Source organism: Tursiops truncatus, chromosome 11, assembly GCF_011762595.2.
Source record: "Tursiops truncatus isolate mTurTru1 chromosome 11, mTurTru1.mat.Y, whole genome shotgun sequence".
Taxonomy (NCBI): domain Eukaryota; kingdom Metazoa; phylum Chordata; class Mammalia; order Artiodactyla; family Delphinidae; genus Tursiops; species Tursiops truncatus.
In genome coordinates, this window is record NC_047044.1 from 31,758,654 (window position 1) to 31,781,044 (window position 22,391).

The 22,391-nt window shown below is 36.0% G+C and overlaps 1 protein-coding gene across 3 annotated transcripts in view; it reads left to right on the forward strand.

Moving 5' to 3' along the window:
• The first annotated feature begins 1,838 nt into the window (after positions 1–1,838).
• C11H12orf50 (chromosome 11 C12orf50 homolog) overlaps positions 1,839–22,391 on the forward strand; it is a 30,377-nt gene continuing 9,824 nt past the window's right edge. For 2 of the 3 annotated variants that reach the window (XM_073788365.1, XM_073788364.1), the window contains exons 1-7: positions 1,842–2,043; positions 4,234–4,353; positions 4,704–4,824; positions 13,492–13,650; positions 14,864–14,941; positions 15,023–15,136; positions 22,112–22,222. In XM_073788365.1, the coding sequence (XP_073644466.1) occupies positions 1,990–2,043; positions 4,234–4,353; positions 4,704–4,824; positions 13,492–13,650; positions 14,864–14,941; positions 15,023–15,136; positions 22,112–22,222 (757 nt within the window). In that variant the 5' untranslated portion in view covers positions 1,842–1,989. Of the gene's footprint in view, positions 2,044–4,233; positions 4,354–4,703; positions 4,825–13,491; positions 13,651–14,863; positions 14,942–15,022; positions 15,137–22,111; positions 22,223–22,391 lie in introns of all 3 variants that reach the window. The other variant, XM_073788366.1, reaches the window with a different exon arrangement.

A 22,391-nucleotide genomic window follows, 5' to 3' on the forward strand; every position in this document is an offset into this window, starting at 1 on the left:
GTGTTCTGACATGAACCCAAAATGAAAGATTCAGTGCAGAGTGTACTCTGGCCAACACAAAAACACAGAATTTTCAGGCCTACCATGAACTGTCCAGGCAAATTTCTCATAACTCTTCTTTACTCATTACAGGGAGAAAAAATCATCCTGGGTATAGTCATAGCTTTCCCTGAAAAACTAGAATGAATTTCACAACAGGAAAGGAGTGAAGAGAATAAGGAAAAGGTGTGTGTGGCGGGGGAGAGGAAGGGTAGAAAGAAAGGAAAGGAAAAGAGAGTTGGAAAAAAAGAAGAAATTAGGGTTCCAGGCATTCTAGACACTACCAAAATGCACAGATCTATTTACAATGGCAAAAAAAAAAAAAAATTCCCTTCTGGGTTTGATGTGTTTTTGCTGTTTCTAATGGAACATAATTGTTCAAAACTAACTTCAAGAGGTAAAAGCATTTCTTCAGGCTTTCCCCTGTGTAAAACATGGGTTCTCACAATGGCTTTAATCATGATGTTAATGTAATCATGCAACAATGGTGTTTGGTAACAGTATTTGAAAATAGTCCAATGCAGCTAAAAGTTCATAGGTGGAGAGGAAGTTTATCTGGAGGCAAAGACCACTTAAAGCTATTTCTTAGGGGTGTTTCTCCCAGTAACCTATGTGCTTAAGATGGGTACATTGTTATTCTAGAGTTAGAAGGTAGGGCAAAACAAAAGTTGAGATATTAGATTTTCTATATATCATTGCTATTATTTCCAAGGTTTTAGTCAAGTCTTTATTCTCTACTTGATTTACTTCTAATGCACAGTTCTTTTTATTATTTTCTTTTATTTACAGTTATAGGTGAATAACTCTTTTCTAAATTTTAGCTTATTTCCTAGATTTTTATCCTAAAGCAGTGTATTCAAAAAGTTCATACCAACTTAGTCTCTTTTACTTAACCAAAATGAAAATCTATATGTCTTGATCTTTTAAATTTACAATTAAAAGTACACTGCAATTTAAAAATATATTTTGACCTACTGTAATTTGTCTTCTCTATGGCATTTTCTAAGTTACCTTCTATGGATATTTTTATTAATTTCTGCTAGGTTCTAGTTCTTTTAGTAAAGATACTAAGATGAAGACCTCAGTAACTACTGATTGAAATGTCTCATTCTGGGAATCAGAGTACTTCATTTTGCTTTCAACAAATTCTCAAAATTTGCAAGCATTCTGGAATCTTTCTGCTATAGGAAGAAGCTATTCCCCTTTTAATGATGGATGAAGAGTGAATGGAATATAGCTACAAGATGAATAAGTAGTCCAATTTATTTTCAGGCATCTATTAAATATCACAATCTGAATGATTTTTTTCAAATCAGTGGATAGCGGTGAGTACATAATTAAATAATTTTACTTTTATCTTGAAATATAGATTAGTATATTTACCTATTTAAAATTTTTAGTTTTGTTTCCAAATCATGTATAGAAATAAGAGTTTAGAAAATATTTACTTGTGAAATACTTAATACTTCTTAATTATGAAAGTATGAGCTAGTTTGTTCCAATTTCAATCAGAGCATTGAAGGATAAAACATACTATTTTATTTTTATTAGCTTTTTCTGGTCAATATACTAGAATTGAGTAAGAGAAATTACTGTACAGTATTCACTAAGGTAACCTAGCCTACAGTTAGATGTGAGGTCATTTATGATGAGCAAATAATGGATTAGGTAACAGTGAGCAAAATTCTGGAAGTTTGAGTTTGTGTGCTTACTAGCAACCACTTTCAACATTTCTGCCAAGCTAGAGAAGGTATCTTCTAATTTAAATTTATTTAAGAATTATCTATTGTGTAATATACTGTCAACAGGAGATCAGTTTTAAAAATACTGATAGCCTGAAAGAGTGTGGAAGAGAAATTATTTTTCCCCGTACACACTCATAGTTCTTATATTTGCATTCCTGCAATTTTTATATTAAAAAACATAGGATTAGTAGCAAGAGAGTTGAAAATGGCAGAAGTTGGGAATGACTGCTATTTCTTTTTTAATTCCATATGCATAAAGGTAAATATTGTACAATTTACAGTACTTCACATGCTTAAGCTTTTTAGTAGAATGAAGGAAGATATGGCAATAATTTGCATTGCTGAATCAAAATTTACTATTTTCCCACAAAATACTTTATGTATTTAAAATCTGAAGTAAATCCTTATCGTGTAGTTTTTTTTTTTTTTTTTTTTTTGCGGTACGCGGGCCTCTCACCGTTGTGGCCTCTCCCGCTGCGGAGCACAGGCTCCGGACGCGCAGGCTCAGTGGCCACGGCTCACGGGCCCAGCCGCTCCGTGGCATGTGGGATCCTCCCGGACCGGGGCACAAACCCGTGTCCCCTGCATCGGCAGGCGGACTCTCAACCACTGCGCCACCAGGGAAGCCCCTTATCATGTATTTTTGATATATTGAATTTCTCTGATAAAATCTGGGATAACTTAAAATTGTTTGAAACTACCCTTCTATATGCCAGTTATATGCCCCTGGCTTTTTAGTCCTCAGTGTGGCACTTTTGCCTATATTATGGCTCCTTGAAACATCAAATTCCTAATATTGAAACATTATATGATACATCGTACTGTTTTGGTTAATGTGATTCCAGTCATATAAATTAGAATAGTTAAATTCAGGTCACTATCAAACAGTTAAATAAATCTAATTTACCCCCATTTTGAAATTTATTAACGAAATTACTGAATTTTCCCCTGTCAAAGTAACAGCAAATAATATCATGGAAAAAGGAAAAGAAAGTAATACAAACAAATTGGCCAAACATGAATCGAAGTTTATAAAGTTAAAATGGGAAAAAATATTTAATCTAAGTGATTAGGATTAATGGATCTCAATGAAACCAAATAAAAAATGTAGAAATTCAGAGTTTGGAGCTTCATGTTCATATCAGAATGAACCCAGTGAAAGACATGCTGTTGTCTGGTTTAAAGCATTTCATCTCTGCTAGGACAACTGAATGGAGTCAACTTGACTGTAAGAACGAGATCTACTTCTCTTACCTGTTACTTTAAGATTAAACCCTAGGATGATAAGAAATAATAGAACTTATGTTCCATGTGGGCAGAGAGTTTTGTCTATTTCACTGCTGTATCCTCAAATACTTAGTAAGTTCTCAATAAATAAATGAAAAAATAAAAATAATAATAGCAATCACAATACTTTATCTCCCATAATTTTTACAACAATCTGTGAGGAGGGCACTTTATTCCCTTTTTACAGGTGAGGAAACTGAGGCACAGAGAGGGTGAGTAACAGATTGACTTTGTGATTATGGGCAAAATAGAGTTCAAATACTAGTTTATCTGGTTCCTGCCTACTATCCTGGACTACGAGACCTACAGATCCACCTTAAAAGGGAGAGAGACTGAAGACAGAGAGTAAGAGGGTGGGAAAAAAAATAAGGAACAACCCTGAAACACATGTCTAAAAAAGGGATGAGTTTAATAGGATATTTTTATTCTATGTTACCCACCCTCTGCCCCAAAAGCCAATGACCTGAAGTTTTCCCAATTGTGGATCTATGTGTAAAAGATATAAAATAAAAAAACAACAGCCCTTTAAAATAATCCATACCTGCTTTTGTTGGGATATAATGATGTAAATGTGTAAATGTATAGACACAATTGTAGACCAAGGGCATATAGCATATACATGTAACATAGCACATTGTACCAATTATTTAAAATTCCACAATAATATAAAGTTTAAGCTCCATTCACTTTCCCTATATAAATACACTTAGTATCTCCATAAAGTAAGAAAACAATTATCTAATGAAATATATGATTAATAGAGATCATCTCTACAATTAGAATATGGATGATGATTCTTAAAAAAAAATTCTGGCTTTCTTAACAAAGAAAAATTAGATCCTTCTGTCATTGGATTGTGATTAAGAGTGTCACTGATCTTTTGTATGTTTATCCTTAGTGAGCCATATGGATTAACTGATAACAAGGAGAATTTTATCAGTGACTCATGGCGTGTTGTACTATTTAATCATTAGATTATCTTGTGTCTTTCATTAAAATTAGACTGCTTTGCTAGAATTTAGACTTTATGGCATTGTATTTGTAGTCTTTTTTTAAATTTTAATTTGATCTCCTCATATTTTCTTTAGTTGATTAGTAATCTGTTGTTAAACACTAACATTCATATATTGAGTTTTCTACACTGTTTACTTTTTCCTTTTAGGGTTCCCAGTGCCGATTCCGACACTGTGAAGAGGCCCTTGGCAGTGACACTGTGTGCTCATTATGGAGAGAAGGAAAATGTTTAGATCCACTTTGCAGATTTAGACACATGGAAATGCAGGTAGAATTACTCAGCATCATCATGTTTGTTAAAAGCATCTCCCTTCGATAATACTGAACTATACTCTTACAACACAATTGAGAAGAAATGATTTTTCCTTCCATTACTTAATTTTAGGCATTTTGCCCTTTGCTCAATTTAAATTCTTAAAGAAATGGGCAAGTATATTTTAGGAAATCCATTGCATCTTTTAAATAGCAAAGCTTAGAAACACTCAAAGCCTAGAAACACACGAGATCTTAAATCGGCAATTGCAGTAGTTTTTGTCACATTGTGTTGTGTTGTAGCACATTGTATTTATTGTGAATATGGCATCTGATCATTACATTTCCCCCACCTCCTTTGTCTAGCAAAACTGCAGCATTTCATGCTTCTGGGAAACTCAGCCTCTTGGTTGTGTGAAGATCAGTTGTATCTTTTATCACAGCAAACCTCGAAATATCAATGGATTATTTTTGCCACCAAGTAGCAGTGAGTATTTTTTTTGAATAACATGGATATACCATATTATAATCTGGTTTTGGAGTAGCAGCATAGAATGACACGTTAAATAAAGTATGAAAGGTGAGTAATGCAGTTTAACAGCCACTGAATGATTTGGGATGATTCTATCAAGAATCATGAGATGAAGCTTAGAATGAGCCATCAAGTAGCCAACAAAAATGTAGTGAACAAAGAGCAAGTCAAACTTTCTCTGTGTTTCTAAAGTGGATTTATTCATCTGAAAAGTGAGAGGACTACTGACCTCACTAGGTAGAGAGGAACTGTCTCAGCAAATCATCGCACAACTGGCCTCACCATTGTGCCCTTACCTCATAGGTGGGGAGAGCAAGGGCATGCTCTGGTTTGCACACTTCTGCTTCTAGAAGAACAGCTAGATGCGTGGTTCTTCCTAAGACTTCATTTGTGGATAAAATGCAATCCCATTGTTGCAGAGTAAGTGGCATACTTCAATCCAGCTAAATGACACTGAGGTTCTACTATGTGATGAACCTTAAACTAGGTTCTGGGAAGGGGATAGGGAAGACACCATGCCCTGTAACAGTGAATGGCAAGAACCTTGCTTAAGAAGTTGGGATTGTCAGGTTTCCCTGATGCTATAGCTATGCCACTCTCCTGCTGTGGCCACCATATTTCTTACGATGGAATTATTCTAGGAATGAGTTTACAGAATATCAGAACTTTGGATTTGAAAATGTGGCTTCAGATAATCCTTGGCAAATGAATGACTAAAAATTATGTTTCTTTGTTATAGTCTTCTGGAAAACTCCGATCTCATAGCATTCATTATACATGTGGTACCTTGATCAATGTTTTTCTTCACTAGACTGTAAACATCACAAGGATGGGGACCATAACTAGTTTCCTTACCAATGCTTTGCACAATGTCTGGAGCACAGATGCTCAATAAAATTGGATGTATGGATAGATGGATGGGGATAGATAGATAACTACTGAAGGTAACCTACTGGGATGAAAGTTATTACACTTACTAAGTGGTTAACTTGATCCCATTGTTTTACATCTAGTGTGATTTTATTTCATGAGGACATTGTACTAAATTCCCTATATCTAGTGTAATAGTTTGCTTCCTAAAGTTCTATGGATAAAATTGCTATCTTTCAAACTAATTCTTTTAGGACTAGAGGAAAACAAAGACTCCATCTCTGGGCAAAGGAAAGGTAGAGTGTCTGTGTAACAGTTATTGGGCTCCCCACTATAAGACATGCCCTGGGCTAAGTTCTGTAGGGATACATTTTATTATTCTCATTTATTAGGCATAGAATCTGGACGTCAAAAATAAATTCTAGCTTTTCTGGAAGTCTCAATTTCTTCAACATGTGTCAAAACTGCTCCTGACTTTGGAATAAGGTTTCCCCTCTCTCAATAGGGTCAAAACCAGATCCATGCACTGGGACCAAATCCTTCCCCTAGCCATTCTACTTCCATCATGAGAGGGGATAAGCAGGCTTCATAGGCTGCTAATACCCTACTTCCTCAAACCTCCTTTCGTCTGTCTACAGGGAACAAATCCACTTATGTGTTTTGAATTCACCAGGACTAATTTTATTCTGCCCTTTATTCCTGTTTATGTCAGTTTCAGGGGAAAAAAAATACTCCTGTGTGTTTCTCCTTTATTTGCACACTAGTACCATACTCACAACACTTCTGACACCATACAAGTGGGTTTTTTCCCACACCAATCAATTCTTTGTGACATTAGCTGGGTGTCCTATAATTTAATTCAATTCTGACACTAACCAGAGTTAGCACACACCCCACAGATTAATGGCTGTATCCCCAAAGATTATCTTACACTTTTCATATTAATTGCAAGTAGAAGGTCCCTAGGTTACCCACAGCCTCTGTCTAACTTGGGTACAAATTGGAGGTTTCCATGATCTCTCTCCCTGGATTAAATAATTTGCTAGACAGCTCAAAGAACTCAGGGAAACGCTTCCTTATCTTTACCAGTTTATTGTAACAGACGATGCCATAGAGGATGGCATCCTCTACTGTAATAGAAGATGTTCATCACACAGATGAACAACCAGATGAAGAGGCACATAAGGTGAGGTCTGGAAGGGCCTGAGCACAGGAACTTCTGTCCCTGTGGAGTTGGGGTGTGCCACCGTCCAGTACGTGGATGTGTTCAAGCTGGAAGCTCTCTGAATTCTATACTTTTGGGATGTTTATGGAGGCTTCATCAGGTAAGCATGATTGATTATTAAACCAACCTCTAGCCCCTCTCCCCTTCCTGGACATGGGGGCAGGGCTGAGAGTTCCAAGCTTCTAATGCTGGCTTGGTCTTTCTGGTGACAAACCCTACTCATGAAGCTACCAGGAACCCACCCAGAGTCACCTCATTAGAACAAAGGACACTCCCATCACTGAGGAAACTCTAAGGGATTTTGGAGTTCTGTGTCAGGAACCAGGGTCAAAGGCCAAATATTAGAACAAAAGATGTTCCCAGTGCTCTTTTTACTTAGGAAATCACGAAGGTTTTAGGAACTCTGTGCCAGGAACTGGGGGCAGAGACCAATGTATTTTCTATTATTTCACATCAGTCAATATCAGAACCCCCATCTTTCAAATGACTCACTCCTCTCCCTATCTGGCCCCTTTCATCCACTCCTCCCCAAACTTCATTATCAGCAGAATTCTTTTTCAACTTCTTCCCTGAACTTTCCCTTCGTCTTCATAGTCGAATGTAAGCGTCACTCCCCACTCCTTCTCCAGCAGCCCTCTCCAAATGGTGGCTGTTTTTATCCCCAGTTCTCAAGTACCACTTGATCTGGAGATGAGGTAGAAGGTTTCCTTGGGTCCTATTGCCAATTTCAGATTGTTCTCTCTCACTTCTCCTTAAAACCATCCAGTTTGTATCTCATGCCATTATCCCCCTTCGGCATTGCTGTTCTTTTTGCTTTTGTCTACATCTGTCCACATCCTTCCTCCCCATTTTTCAGAAGTATGAACTCCTGGCTCATAGTCAGTCTAACTGTACTCCTGTGTCAATTCTTGGTGATTCCAATATGTAAGTATATGATCTACCACCCCAGCCTCTCAGTTCCTCGAACTCAATTCCTCCACTGAGCTTACCCTTCCCCATCTCAGTCATTCTCTCAGTTATAGTCTAAATCCTAATTGCCAGCCTTTCTTCCTCTGGAGGAAATGGCCTGGGCTGTATTATGGGACAGGCCAACTGATGTGTACAGTGGTAGGGTGTCACTTTTGATCTTTTGTAGTTTCTATTAAACTTGAACTGAGGAAAAAATGTCTCCTTTGTCTTAATCCATCCTCTTACAAGCTACCACCCCATTTTTTTCTTTCTCTTTGTAGCAGTTCTCAAAATAGTTATCCTTGACTTGGTATTATCAAATCCTCCCCACCCATTCTCTCTTAATCCCATGTAAATCATCCTTTTCAGCCTCTTTCACCATTGATATACAAATTATTAAATCCAGTGGTCAATTTTCAGTCCTTCCATAACTGGAACCATTAGCAGCATTTGACAGACTTGATCACTCCTCCCTCATTGATATAATTTCCTTATCTAGCTTCCAAGACCCTGTACCTCTTTGTTTTACTCCTATCTACCTAGTATTCTGTTTTTGCTCTCCCTCACTGGTTTTTCCTCTTTTCCCCATCCTCTTACATGTGGTATGTTCTAGGAGTTAGTTCTTGGTTCTCTTTTCTTCTCTGCCTACTCCCTTGGTAATCTCATCCAGTCTCATGCCTTTGATTATGAGCCACATGTAAATTACTCCTAAATTTACATATCTATTCCAGCCCTCTCTCTTGAACTTCAAAGATCCTTATATTCAACTTTTCACTTGGGCTCTTAACTTGAGTAGATATTTCCCACTTAACACATTCAAAACTCAACTCACAATTTTACTCCTATATCCCCAAACCTGCTATATCCATGGGCTTTCTATCTTGGTTTAATGGCAGTTCTATCCTTCTATCCTTCAGGTCAACTGAATCATCCTCAAACTCTGTTTCTCTCATATCCCACATCCAATCCATACAGAAATCCTGTTAACTCTACTGTATTTAATATATCCAAAATCTGACTTTTCTCACTATTTCTACTATTCCCACCTTGGGCCAAAACACCGACATCATTTCTGGACTGGATTACTGCAATAGCTTAAATGGTTTTCCTATTTCAACTCTTGTCCCTCTCTATGTCTGTTCAAAGCACAGTCAGTGATAATCTTATGCATAAATCAGACATCACCCCTCCAATTGGTTTTCATTTCATTCAGAGTAAAATCAGAGTCCTGACAAAGGCCTAAATGACTGTACTTGATGTGGTGCCCCGTTTCCTCTCTGAATTTATCTCCTGCAGCTGTTCTACTTGCTCACTCTGCTCCAACCATACCAGTTTCCCTGCTTCTCCTTGCTAGTAGGCTACTGCTTCAAGGGCTTTGCATGAAACGCCCTTCTCTCAACAGCTTTATGGTAAACTCCTTTACCTCTTCAAGGCCTTACTCAAATATCATCTGTTAATGAGGTCTACCCTGAATACTCTGTTTGAAATGTGGCAGCCTTCCCACTTCCTCCCTACACATTCTTCCTGGCCTTGCTCTGCTTTCTTTTGCCATTTCCCTTATTTTCTCAGATAAAATATAATTTATTTCTTCACTACATCTATTGTTTGTTGTCTGATTCCTCCCTATAGAATGAACATTCCGTAAGAGTAGGAATCTTTATTTTGTTTACTGATGAATCCCAACCACGAAACATAGGTACATAGTACTACCTTTCACATAGTGGCTAATTCTATCCCAGGAAGTCCAGAAAAGTATTTATTCATGTTAAGAAGGTAAATATTTTTTCTCTGCCCAGACAGATGTCTGAGCTCTAGGAAATAGGATTCAATTTCCAGACTGGCGGAAACTACAAAGCTCATTTGAATTATGTGTTGAACCTACTGCATCATCTGTTCATTCTAAAAATATTTCAGTACCTCAGAAGGTATAATTTGATCTTTTGTAGACCTAATATTTCCTAAAATATTTCCAGGGACATTTACCTACCAAGGTTCATATTAACCAAAACCGGGAAAATAAATCATCTCACCTTTTTAATGTTGTAGAAACATGTAGAAAAGTGTAGAACTCATACTTACTGATTTTGAAATGTAAAAATTACTACAAAACTAGTAATCAAGACCATCTGGTACTGGCATAAAAATCAATATGTAGATCAATGAGATAAAATTGAGAGACCAGAACTAAACCTTTCCATAAATCAATTTCTGGTCAATTGATTTTTGAAAAGGGTGCATAGACCATTCAATGGGGGAAAGAACAGTATTCTCAACAAATGGTGCTAAGAAAACTGGATAGCCATAAAAAAAAAATTAGACTTCTTTATACTCTATAAAAATTAACTCAAAATAGACTAAAGACCTAAATATGAGCTAAAATTATAAAATTCTTATAAGAAACTGTAGGTTACTCAAACCCCTCTCAGTTATGACACCAGAAAAACAAGCAATCAATGAAAAAAATGAATTGGATTTCATCAAAATTATAAACTTTTGTGTTTCAAGAATACCATCAAGAAAATGAAAAGACAACCTACAGAATGGGAGAAAATATTTGCAAATCTTTCATCTGATAAGAGACACATCTAGAATATATAAAGAGCTCTTATAACTCAATAATATAAAGACAATCCCATTACAAAATGGACAAAGACTCTGAATAGACATTTCTCAAAGATATACAAATGGCTAATAAGCTCATGAAAAGATGCTCATCATCATTAACCATTAGATAAATGTAAATCAAAACTACAGTGAGATGCCACTCACATCTACTAGAATAGTTTAATCAAAAAGATAATAAGAGTTGACGAGGATGTAGAGAAATTGGAATCTTCATACATTTCAGGTAGGAATGTAAATGGTGCAATTGCTTTGGAAAACAGTCTGGCAGTTCCTCAAAAGATCAAACATAGAGTCACTATATGTCCTACTTATTCACTCCTAAGTATATACCTAAGAGATATGTCCTCTCAAAAACTTGCACAACAATATTCATATCAACATTATTTATAACAACCAAAAAAAGTGGAAATAACAGAAGTGTCCATCATGTGATGAATGGATAAATTGTGGTATATGCATACAGTGAAATATAATTTGGCTATAAAAAACACTGCGGTAAGTCATGTATAAGAACCACATATTGTATAATTCCATTTATATGAAATATCCAGAATAGGTAAATCCATAGAAACAGAAAGTACACTAGTGCTTGTGTAAGACTGGGGACATTGGGTGGACATGAAGAGTAACTGCTAACTGGTATGGGTTTCCTTTTTTGGGGTGATCAAATATCCTAAAACTGATCATGGTGATGGTTGCACATCTCCCTGAATATACTAAAAAACATTGAATTATACATTTAAATGAGGAATCGTATAGTATGTGAATTATATCTCAATAAAGCTTTTATAAAATGTGATTTTAACTTGTATTGTTTTGAATGTTCAGTGAAGCTTTTCTTTGAAGCTAATGACAAGTCTTGGGAATATGTATTGAGAATAGCTAAAAAGTTCTGTTTAAAGCCATGTTTTTCCTTCACAGTTTCTTACTAGTGCTCTCTTTTCATTGACACCACAAGACTTTTTTTTAAGAGTGACATATTCTTTCACAATAGTCTAGAAATGGAGCAAGCAAAATTTTTCAACAAAAATTCTTAACTAGCAACATACTCTATTAAGCATTTGAATTCAGAACATTCCAACCAGATAGGACTTTTTTCTAATACCCCGTGTATTCATTTTCTGTTACTGTTGTAACAATTTACCCTTAACTAAGTGACTTCAACAACTCAAGTTTATTGTCTTGTAGTTCTAGTTTAGGAATTTGATGAGATCTCTCTGAATTAAAATTAAGGTGGTCTCCAGGGCTGCATTCCTTCGGAGATTTCTGGGAGAGAATCTGTTGCCTTGCCTTTTCAAGTTTCTAGAGGTCTTCAGTATTCCTTTGTTCATGTCCCCCTTCCTCCACCTCGGAGTCAGCAATGTATCCATTCTGACACTGTATCACTCTGACTTAGCTTCCACTGTCACACTTCTTTTCCTGGCTCTTTTCCTCTGCATCTCTCTTTTACTTTCAAAGGCCCACCTGAATTATAAAGGATAATCTGCCAATTGTGAGGTCAGCTGATTAGCAGTCTTAATTCCTCTTTCCTGTATAACCTAATGTATACACAGGCTTCAGCGATTAAGACTTGGACATCTTTGGGAGAACATTATTCTGCCTATCACAAAATGATTTTCTGCTGGTAGAAATGTGTATAAGTCAAGGTAATGGAAAAAGCCCTATGAGTTCATGGTGGTTTGATTAATCAGTAAAGGAGGATTTCTTTTTCGGGCAATGTGTTATAGAAAATTTTGGCATGGGTAAAGTAGAGCTTTATTTTGTAAAGTGGAGAAAACGCTACTGTGAACTGAGGCTTGCTCTCAGGCAAACTAATTTTAGGGTGAAAATGGATGTGGAAATTAAGGATCTGGAATACGATAGATTGCTTTCAAATTATTGGGATGGCAAACCCACTGAAAGCCTTCCCATGACCCAGGACCCCACCTAGATGATCATTGATTCGGGGCCATGGTTTCCAAACTTGACTGATTTTGTAATTATCTGAGGCATTTAAAAATAGTATCATATTTCTAGGCTTTAATTTAGACCTGCTGAATCAGAAATTTGAAAAACAGAGACCCAAAAGATGATTTGAATAATTTTTTAATTTGATTCTGATAATTAGCCAAATTTGATAACTATTGGTTTGAAAAACCAAGAGAATTGAATAAGTAATGATAGAAGATACATGTGTTCACTGGCTTTTTCTATTATTTGCTGGTTAGTTTTGAAGGTTACAGAACATTTAAATATGACCTAGAGCTTTGGTCAATCTGACCCATGTGAGTCAATAAAGGAATCTGAAAGTATTATTCTCATTTTGAAGTTATCAACCCCCAGCCATTGGATTTTTTTTTTTTTTTTTGCGGTACGCGGGCCTCCCACCGCTGCGGCCTCTCCCGTTGCGGAGCACAGGCTCCGGACGCGCAGACCCAGCGGCCATGGCTCACGGGCCCAGCCACCCCGCGGCATGCGGGATCCTCCCGGACCGGGGCACGAACCCGTGTCCCCCGCATCGGCAGGCGGACCCCCAACCACTGCGCCACCAGGGAAGCCCCAGCCATTGGATTTTTTCCTCTTTTGAACACGTATACTCTGCCATTATAAGCTATGTCTTATATGAGTTTGCCTTTGTTAAATTATTGTAATGTGATTAGTTAAGTTATTCTTATCCCACGGATGTAATGTAAGAATACAGTAATGCTTATGATCACTTTGTATTTATATCAAAGTATGATATATACCAAGTCATGGTTATAATTACTATCTAAAGTCTATGAATTAGCATATTTTCCACACCTTACCAGCAAAATGTTGATATTTTTTTGCAAGTTAGTTCAATAACCTTTCCAGAAATAAGAAGAGACACCTTTTAACAAATATGCAGTTAATCAGGAGGACAACAGTTGATCATTGAACATGCACCAAAACGTGTATCTTGAAAAGACTGAAATGTTGCATTTCCTCTATAGATATCACACCGCAGAAAGAAACTCAGGAAGGCATTCCACCCCCAACCCAGAGTCAGGAACCTCTGAAACCTCAGGAGAATATATCACGACCCATTCACCATCCCTTAGTTTTAAAAACAAACTTTGAGGAAGAAGAGGAGGAAGAAGATGAACAAAATGGTTAGTAAGCCTTTTCTCAGATTTACAGTGCACATTCAAAAACCTCATGGTATTTTCTACATATTTGTTTAACTATTAGAAGTGTATAATATAATATATAAGGCAGATTTGGGTGAGAAAATAGCTTTCATTTTATTAAGTATATTAAATTCATTATGTTCTAATTTGTTCTATGGGTACACATATGCTTATCATTTGGATTGGAAGTTTTTTGTTGTATGATGGCTAGAAGACAGATCTCATGTTTAAATATGCACAGTTGCTTGTAGGTATACTAATAACCTGTTTTACTTTTATATAACTTAATATTGATAACATTGATTTATATAACCTTTATTATTTATATATAACTTAACATTGATATACATGAGTGTCAATCTATTACATGATTATATCCATCTGTCTCACATTTAATCCTTCAAGTTATAGAGATCAATAGAGTAGTTTATAATTTATAAAGCACTATCATCTGCATTATCCCAGGTAATCCTTGCCGAAGTATAAACAAGGTTAGAACCCAGGTCTTTTGCAGTGTAGCCCATGCTATTCCTCCCATATCATCACAGCCCTGCAGTGCCAATAAGTATGTACAAACAAGATAGGCATGTGGAAAAATAAACTCTCAGTCTGTCTCTACCCTGGAATATGTCTTTCCATGGAGACACAGGATGTGGGCACATTGAAAAATTGAAATGTGACATATTTTCTGTAGGTATTTTACTACAGAAACAAACTCAGGAGGGAATTGCACCTCTGTCCCAGAGTTGGGAGCCCCTGAAACCTCAGGAGGATATATTGCAACCCATTCACCATCCTTTAATTTTAAAAACTAACTTTGAGGAAGAAGAGGAGGAAGGAGATGTGTCCTTTTCTTCTGTAGCTCTGGGTCTCCCATACTTACATCTTCCTTCTCCAAACAAACAAGCAAGCAAGCAAGCAAACAAAGATGATCTCAAATGTGAATCTGTACCTGCAGCTTCTCATCTCAAGACACATAATGTATAGTCATTTCCTTCCTCTTGACTGATTATTTCTAAAATGTAAAATATAGCAATGAGAAACATTTGACAATGTGCAAATTATTGATTTTAAATGTTTTTTAAAACAGTAATCCATTCATGAGAACAATGTATGGGATGTTTCATTGTGGTTTATACATTTTCAGATTATTTGGTTTTGGGACAATTTAACTTAAAAAATATATATCCTATAGATGCTTCTAGTTTATGGACAAAGACACCTGAAGAAATTGAAGAAAAAAGAGCAATAAAGGAGATGTGTTATAAATCTGGTAAGGAATCAAACATTTGTGGATTTTCTAATATTTGATGTGAGACGTACACTAACTGTTAATTTTCTTGTGGGAGATTAGGTGAATACTACAGATTTCATACTCCTCCAGATATTTTATCATCTAAAAGCATAGCCTCTACAGTGGAAAAAGAGTTAGAAAAGCCTTTGGAAAATGGAAGTGAATTGCAGGAAGGTAAGGAATGAAAAGGAAGCATTTCAAGGTGATGAATAAGAGGTACTTGGTATGATAGGCTGTGAATTATTTAGTAAAGTATGCACTGAAGGCAAATGATAATACATCAGAATTGAGAGTGAGAAGGAAGTGATTTTATTGGATGACCTAAATTTAATATGAAAAGCTGCTATTAATGTAATTGTGTTTCCAGAGGAACCACAGAATGAATAGACTTAATAAACACATGGTAGCACTACACACCCCATGCAATAATTCTGTAAATAATTTGGTTTTACCATTTTATTTGGCTATGAAAATAAATCTCCCTGTGAAACAGGTGTAGATTTTTCTTTATAAGTAGAAGGGACAACTTAGCCCTAGAAGGACAAAAGGGAGATCATAGAACAACGTTAGCAGCAGAACAAGGGTGTTTGTTCATTGAATGAGTGCCTCCTGTGTACCAGCCAATTTCAAGGGCAAAGCAGGGGAATAATTCCAAAGCTGTGCATCTTATGGATCTTATGTTCTGGTGAATCTGACTTTTCTGTTGGTGAACATCTTGCCCTTGAAGGCAAGATAAGAAGAACGTTATTTTCTGCATATAAAACAAGGAACTCATGAGAAGCCAGAAGAATTACAATCCTGCAGCCTGTGGAACAAAACCACATTCACAGAAAGGTAGACAAGATGAAAAGGCAGATGGCTATGTACCAGATGAAGGAACAAGATAAAACCCCAGAAAAACAACTAAATGAAGTAGAGATAGGTAACCTTCCAGAAAAATAATTCAGAATAATGATAGTGAAGATGATCCAGGACCTCGGAAAAAGAATGAAGGCAAAGATCGAGAAGATGCAAGAAATGTTTAACAAAGACTTAGAAGAATTAAAAAACAAACAAACAGAGATGAACAGTGCAATAACTGAAATGAAAACTACATTAGAAGGAATCAATAGCAGAATAACTGAGGCAGAAGAACGGATAAGTGACCTGGAAGACAGAATGGTGGAATTCAATGCTGCGCAACAGAGTAAAGAAAAAAGAATGAAAAGAAATGAAGACAGTCTAAGAGACCTCTGGGACAGCATTAAACGCAACAACATTCACATTATAGGGGTCCCAGGAGGAGAAGAGAGAGAGAAAGAACCAGAAAAAATATTTGAAGAGATTATAGTCGAAAACTTCCCTAACATGGGAAAGGAAATAGCCACCCAAGACCAGGAAGTGCAGAGAGTCCCATACAGGATAAACCCAAGGAGAAACACGCTGAGACACATAGTAATCAAACTGGCAAAAATTAAAGACAAAGAAAAATTATTGAAAGTAGCAACGGAAAAACAACAAATAACATATAAGGAAACTCCCATAAGGTTAACAGCTGATTTCTCAGCAGAAACTCTACAAGCCAGAAGAGAGTGGCTTGATATACTGAAAGTGATGAAAGGGAAGAACCTCCAACCACGATTACTCTACCCAGCAAGGATCTCATTCAGATTCCATGGAGAAATCAAAAGATTTACACACAAGCAAAAGCTAAGAGAATTCAGCACCACCAAACCAGCTCTACAACAAATGCTAAAGGAACTTCTCTAAGTGGGAAACACAAGAGAAGAAAAGGACCTACAAAAACAACCCCCCCCCAAATTAAGAAAATGGTAATAGGAACATACATATCGATAATTACCTTAAATGTGAATGGATTCAATTCACATTTAATGTTCCAACCAAAAGACACAGGCTTGCTGAATGGATACAAAAACAAGACCCATATATATGCTGTCTAAAAGAGACCCACTTCAGACCTAGGGACACATACAGACTGAAAGTGAGGGGATGGAAAAAGATATGCCATGCAAATGGAAACCAAAAGAAAGCTGGAGTAGCAATACTCATATCAGATAAAATAGACTTTAAAATAAAGAATGTTACAAGAGACAAGGAAGGACACTACATAATGATCAAGGGATCAATTCAAGAAGAAGATATAACAATTAGAAACATATATGCACCCAACATAGGAGCACCTCAATACATACGGCAACTGCTAACAGCTATAAAAGAGGAAATCGAGAGTAACACAATAATAGTGGGGGACTTAAACACCTCATTTCACCAATGGACAGATCATCCAGACAGAAAATTAATAAGGAAACACAAGCTTTAAATGACACAATACACCAGATAGACTTAATGATATTTATAGGACATTCCATCCAAAAACAGCAGATTACACTTTCTTCTCATGTGCGCACAGAACATTCTCCAGGATGGATCACATCTTGGGTCACAAATCAAGCCTCAGTAAATTTAAGAAAATTGAAATCATATCAAGTGTCTTTTCTGACCACACGCTATGAGATTAGAAATGAATTACAGGGAAAAAAATGTAAAAAACACAAACACATGGAGGCCAAACAATACATTACTAAATAACCAAGATATCACTGAAGAAATCAAAGAGGAAATCAAAAAATATCTAGAAACAAATGACAATGAAAACAGGACTATCCAACACCTATGGGATGCAGCAAAAGCAGTTCTAAGAGGGACGGTTATAGGTATGCAAGCCTACCTCAAGAAACAAGAAAAATCTCAAGTAAACAATCTAACCTTTACACTTAAAGGAAGTAGAGAAAGTAGAGCAAACAAAACTCAAAGTTAGCAGAAGTAAGGAAATCATAAAGATCAGAGCAGAAATCAATGAAATAGACACAAAGAAAACAATAGCAAAGATCAATAAAACTAAAAGCTGGTGCTTTGAGAAGATAAACAAAATTGATAAACCATTAGCCAGACTCATCAAGAAAAAGAGGGAGAGGACTCAAATCAATAAAATTAGAAATGAAAAAAGAGAAGTTACAACAGACACCACAGAAATACAAAGCATCCCAAGAGACGACTATAAGCAACTCTATGCCAATAAAATGGACAACCTGGAAGAAATGGACAAATTCTTAGAAAGTTATAACCTTCCAAGACTGAACCAGGAAGAAATAGAAAACATGAACAGACCAATCACAAGTAATGATATTGAAACTGTGATTAAAAATCTTCCAACAAACAGAAGTCCAGGACCAGATGGCTTCACAGGGGAATTCTATCAAACATTTAGAGAAGAGCTAACACCCATCCTTCTCAAACTCTTCCCAAAAATTGCAGAGGAAGGAACACTCTCAAACTCATTCTATGAGGCCACCATCACCCTTACACCGGAACCAGACAAAGATACTATAAAAAAGAAAATTACAGACCAGTATCACTGATGAATATAGCTGCAAAAATTCTCAACAAAATACTAGCAAACAGAATCCAACAACACATTAAAAGGATCATACACCATGATCAAGTGGGATTTATCCCAGGGATGCAAGGATTCTTCAATATATGCAAATCAATCAATGTGATACACCATATTAACAAACTGAAGAATAAAAACCATATGATCATCTCAATAGATGCAGAAAAAGCTTTGGACAAAATTCCACACCCTTTTATGATAAAAACTCTCCAGAAAGTGGGCATAGAGGGAACCTACCTCAACATAATAAAGGCCATACATGACAAACCCACAGCAAACATCATTCTCAATGGTGAAAAACTGAAAGTCTTTCCTCTAAGATCAGGAACAAGACAAGGATGTCCACTCTCACCACTGTTATTCAACATAGTTTTGGAAGTCCTAGCCACAGCATTCAGAGAAGAAAAAGAAATAAAAGGAATATGAATTGGAAAAGAAGTAAAACTGTTACTGTTTGCAGATGACATGATACTATACATATAGAGCCCTAAAAACGCCACCAGAAAACTACTAGAGCTAATCAATGAATTTAGTAAATTAGCAGGATACAAAATTAATGCACAGAAATCTCTTGCATTCCTATACAGTAATGATGAAAAATCTGACAGAGAAATTAAGGAAACACTCTCATTTACCACTGAAACAAATAGAATAAAATACCTAGGAATAAACCTACCTAGGGAGACAAAAGACCTGTATGCAGAAAACTATGAGACAGTGATGAAAGAAATTAAAGATGATACAAACAGATATAGAGATGTACCATGTTCTTGGACTGGAAGAATCAATATTGTGAAAATGACTATACTACCGAAAGCAACCTACAGATTCAGTACAATCCCTATCAAATTACCAATGATATTTTTTACAGAACTAGAACCAAAATATCTTAAAATTTGTATGGAGACACAAAAGACCCCAAATAGCCAAAGCAGTCTTGAGGGAAAAAAACGGAGCTGGAGGAATCAGACTCCCTGACTTCAGACTGTACTACAAAGCTATAGTAATCAAGACAATATGGTACTGGCACAAAAACAGAAACATAGATCAATGGAACAAATAGAAAGCACAGAGATAAACTCACGCACCTACGGTCAACTAATCTATGACAAAGGAGGCAAGAATATACAATGTAGAAAAGACAGCCCCTTTAATAAGTGGTGCTGGGAAAACTGGACAGCTACATGTAAAAGAGTGAAATTAGAACACTCCCTAACACCATACAGAAAAATAAACTCAAAATGGATTAGAGACCTAAATCTTAGACCGGACACTATAAAACTCTTAGAGGAAAACATAGGAAGAACACTCTCTGACATAAATCACAGCAAGATCTTTTTTGATCCACCTCCTAGAGTAATGGAAATAAAAACAAAACTAAACAAATGAGACCTAGTGAAACTTCAAAGCTTTTGCACAGAAAAGGAAACCATAAACAAGACACAAAGACAACCCTCAGAATGGGAGAAAATATTTGCAAACGAATCAACAAAGGATTAATCTCCAAAATATATAAACAGCTCATGCAGCTCAATATTAAAAAAGCAAACAACCCAATCCAAAAATGGGCAGAAGACCTAAGTAGACATTTCTCCAAAGAAGACATACAGATGGCCAAGAAGCACATGAAAGCTGCTCAACATCACTAATTATTAGAGAAATGCAAATCAAAACTACAGTGAGGTATCACCTCACACCCGTTAGAATGGGCATCATCAGAAAATCTACAAACGACAAATGCTGGAGAGGGTGTGGAGAAAAGGGAACCCTCTTGCACTGTTGGTGGGAATGTAAATTGATACAGCCACTATGGAGAACAGTATGGAGGTTCCTTAAAACACTAAAAATAGAATCACCATATGATCCAGCAATCCCACTACTGGGCATATACCCAGAGAAAACCATAATTCAAAAAGACACATGCACCACAATGTTCATTGCAGCACTCTTTACAATAGCCAGGTCATGGAAGCAACCTATATGCCCATTGACAGACAAATGGATAAAGAAGATGTGGTACATATATACAATGGAATATGACTCAGCCATAAATAGGAATGATATTGGGTCATTTGTTGAGATGTGGATGGATCTAGAGACTGTCATACAGAGTGAAGTAAGTCAGAAAGAGAAAAACAAAAATCATATATTAACGCATATATGTGGAACCTAGAAAAATAGTACAGATGAACCAGTTTGCAGGGCAGAAATTGAGACACAGATGTAGAGAACAAACGTATGGACACCAAGGGAGGGAAGCCGCGGATGGGTGTGTGTGGTGGTGTGCTGAATCGGGCGATTGGGATTGACATGTATACACTAATGTGTATAAAATTGATGACTAATAAGTATCTGCTGTATAAAAAAATAAATTAAATAAAATTCAAAAAAAAAAAAAAGGAACTCTGAGAAAAAAATCCATGGATTCCATGAGTTTAAGTAGATTTCTTGCCCTTGGGATGAGCTGAAAAACAAGTTTTGCAGGAGTAGGAGAGATCTGAATTCTTTTCTCCTCTTTAAAAAAAAAAAAAAAAAAGAGATAGTTGGCAAAGTCTCCCAGGATCAATATGAGTATAGGATAAAAAGTAGAGTGCCTGTCTTGCAAGTACATATGTGTGGCAAACTATTTAAACATATGGCAGTAGGTGGCAGCAACATGCCATCAGATGGTAGAACAATCGAAGAGACCTAGCTGATAAATGGGAGCCATCTAGTAAAGGACAGATTTCTTGAATTATGGAGACAAGAAAAATTAAGACAATAACAAAACAACAACATACACATTAGCAATGACTATTAAAAATGGCAGATTTTAAAGACAATTATATGCATTTTTGCTTTATATTATGGTTTTAAAAAGCTTTTTATTTTTAAATAATTTCAGTTAACTAATGAATATCCTTTACCCAGATTTCCCCAAATGTTAGCATTTTACACATTTGATTTTTCACTCTCTCTCCCTCTCTCTCTCAACACACACATTGTTGTTATTTTTTTCAAATTGTTTGAGAGTTAGTTGCAGGCATGATGCCCCTACATAACTCTCACCCAAATGCAGTATAAATATCAATATCAGGAAATTACTACTGATTCAATATTATTTAAAGACTTTTTAAAAAAAATTTCACCAATTGTGCCATCAATGTCCTTTATAACAAAATGAAGTTTTTTCCCTGGTTTAGAATCCAGTCCAGAATCACAAGTTGTATCAGATTGTCATAGCTCTTTTATTCTCCTTTTAATATTTTATTTTCAGAGAAAATTAGCTAGAGATGTATAAGGAAATGGTGAGAATTAATTATCAGTATAATTAGCATTTTTTTAATCAGTAGTTGACCCTAATACTTTTTACTTTGTTCATGGTTAGTAGATGAAAACAAAACAAATATTACAAAATTCATTATATGAAAAGCACATCAAATAAACTAAATATACATACACTATAGAGTCAGATTGCTTAACTTTTTTAACCGCCACTTGATACATTATCCACATAGGAAAATAAACTTGCCTTCTGCTTTCCTCCTAATTATAAATTGGCTTAAAATTTGTATAATTATAAATTTATTGTTCATCAAATCACTGTGCAAACAATATTTCCATTAACTTTTAGGCTTTTTACTGTCATCATAAATTCTATAATAAACTTAGGTAAACGCCTAATGGTTCCTGGAGTGATTTTTTTTTTTTCCTAGGGGACAGTCTGACAGTTCCAACAAAATTCAGCCTATTTGAAAGGCAAGGTGAGATAAAAGCATCACTGGATAGGAAAGCAAGGACTGACACTGCTGCTTTTGAAAATGGAGGTGAATTAGTTTATTACTGATTGATTCTGAGTATGTCACCATATAATAAATGAGTCTGAATTTTCTCTCTCATAACTGATTTGTTTCATCAACATCTTTTTAGCATTTTATTCATTGGCTTTGGATAAACTCCTTGAGGTCAGGAATTGTGTATAATAAATTGCTCTGG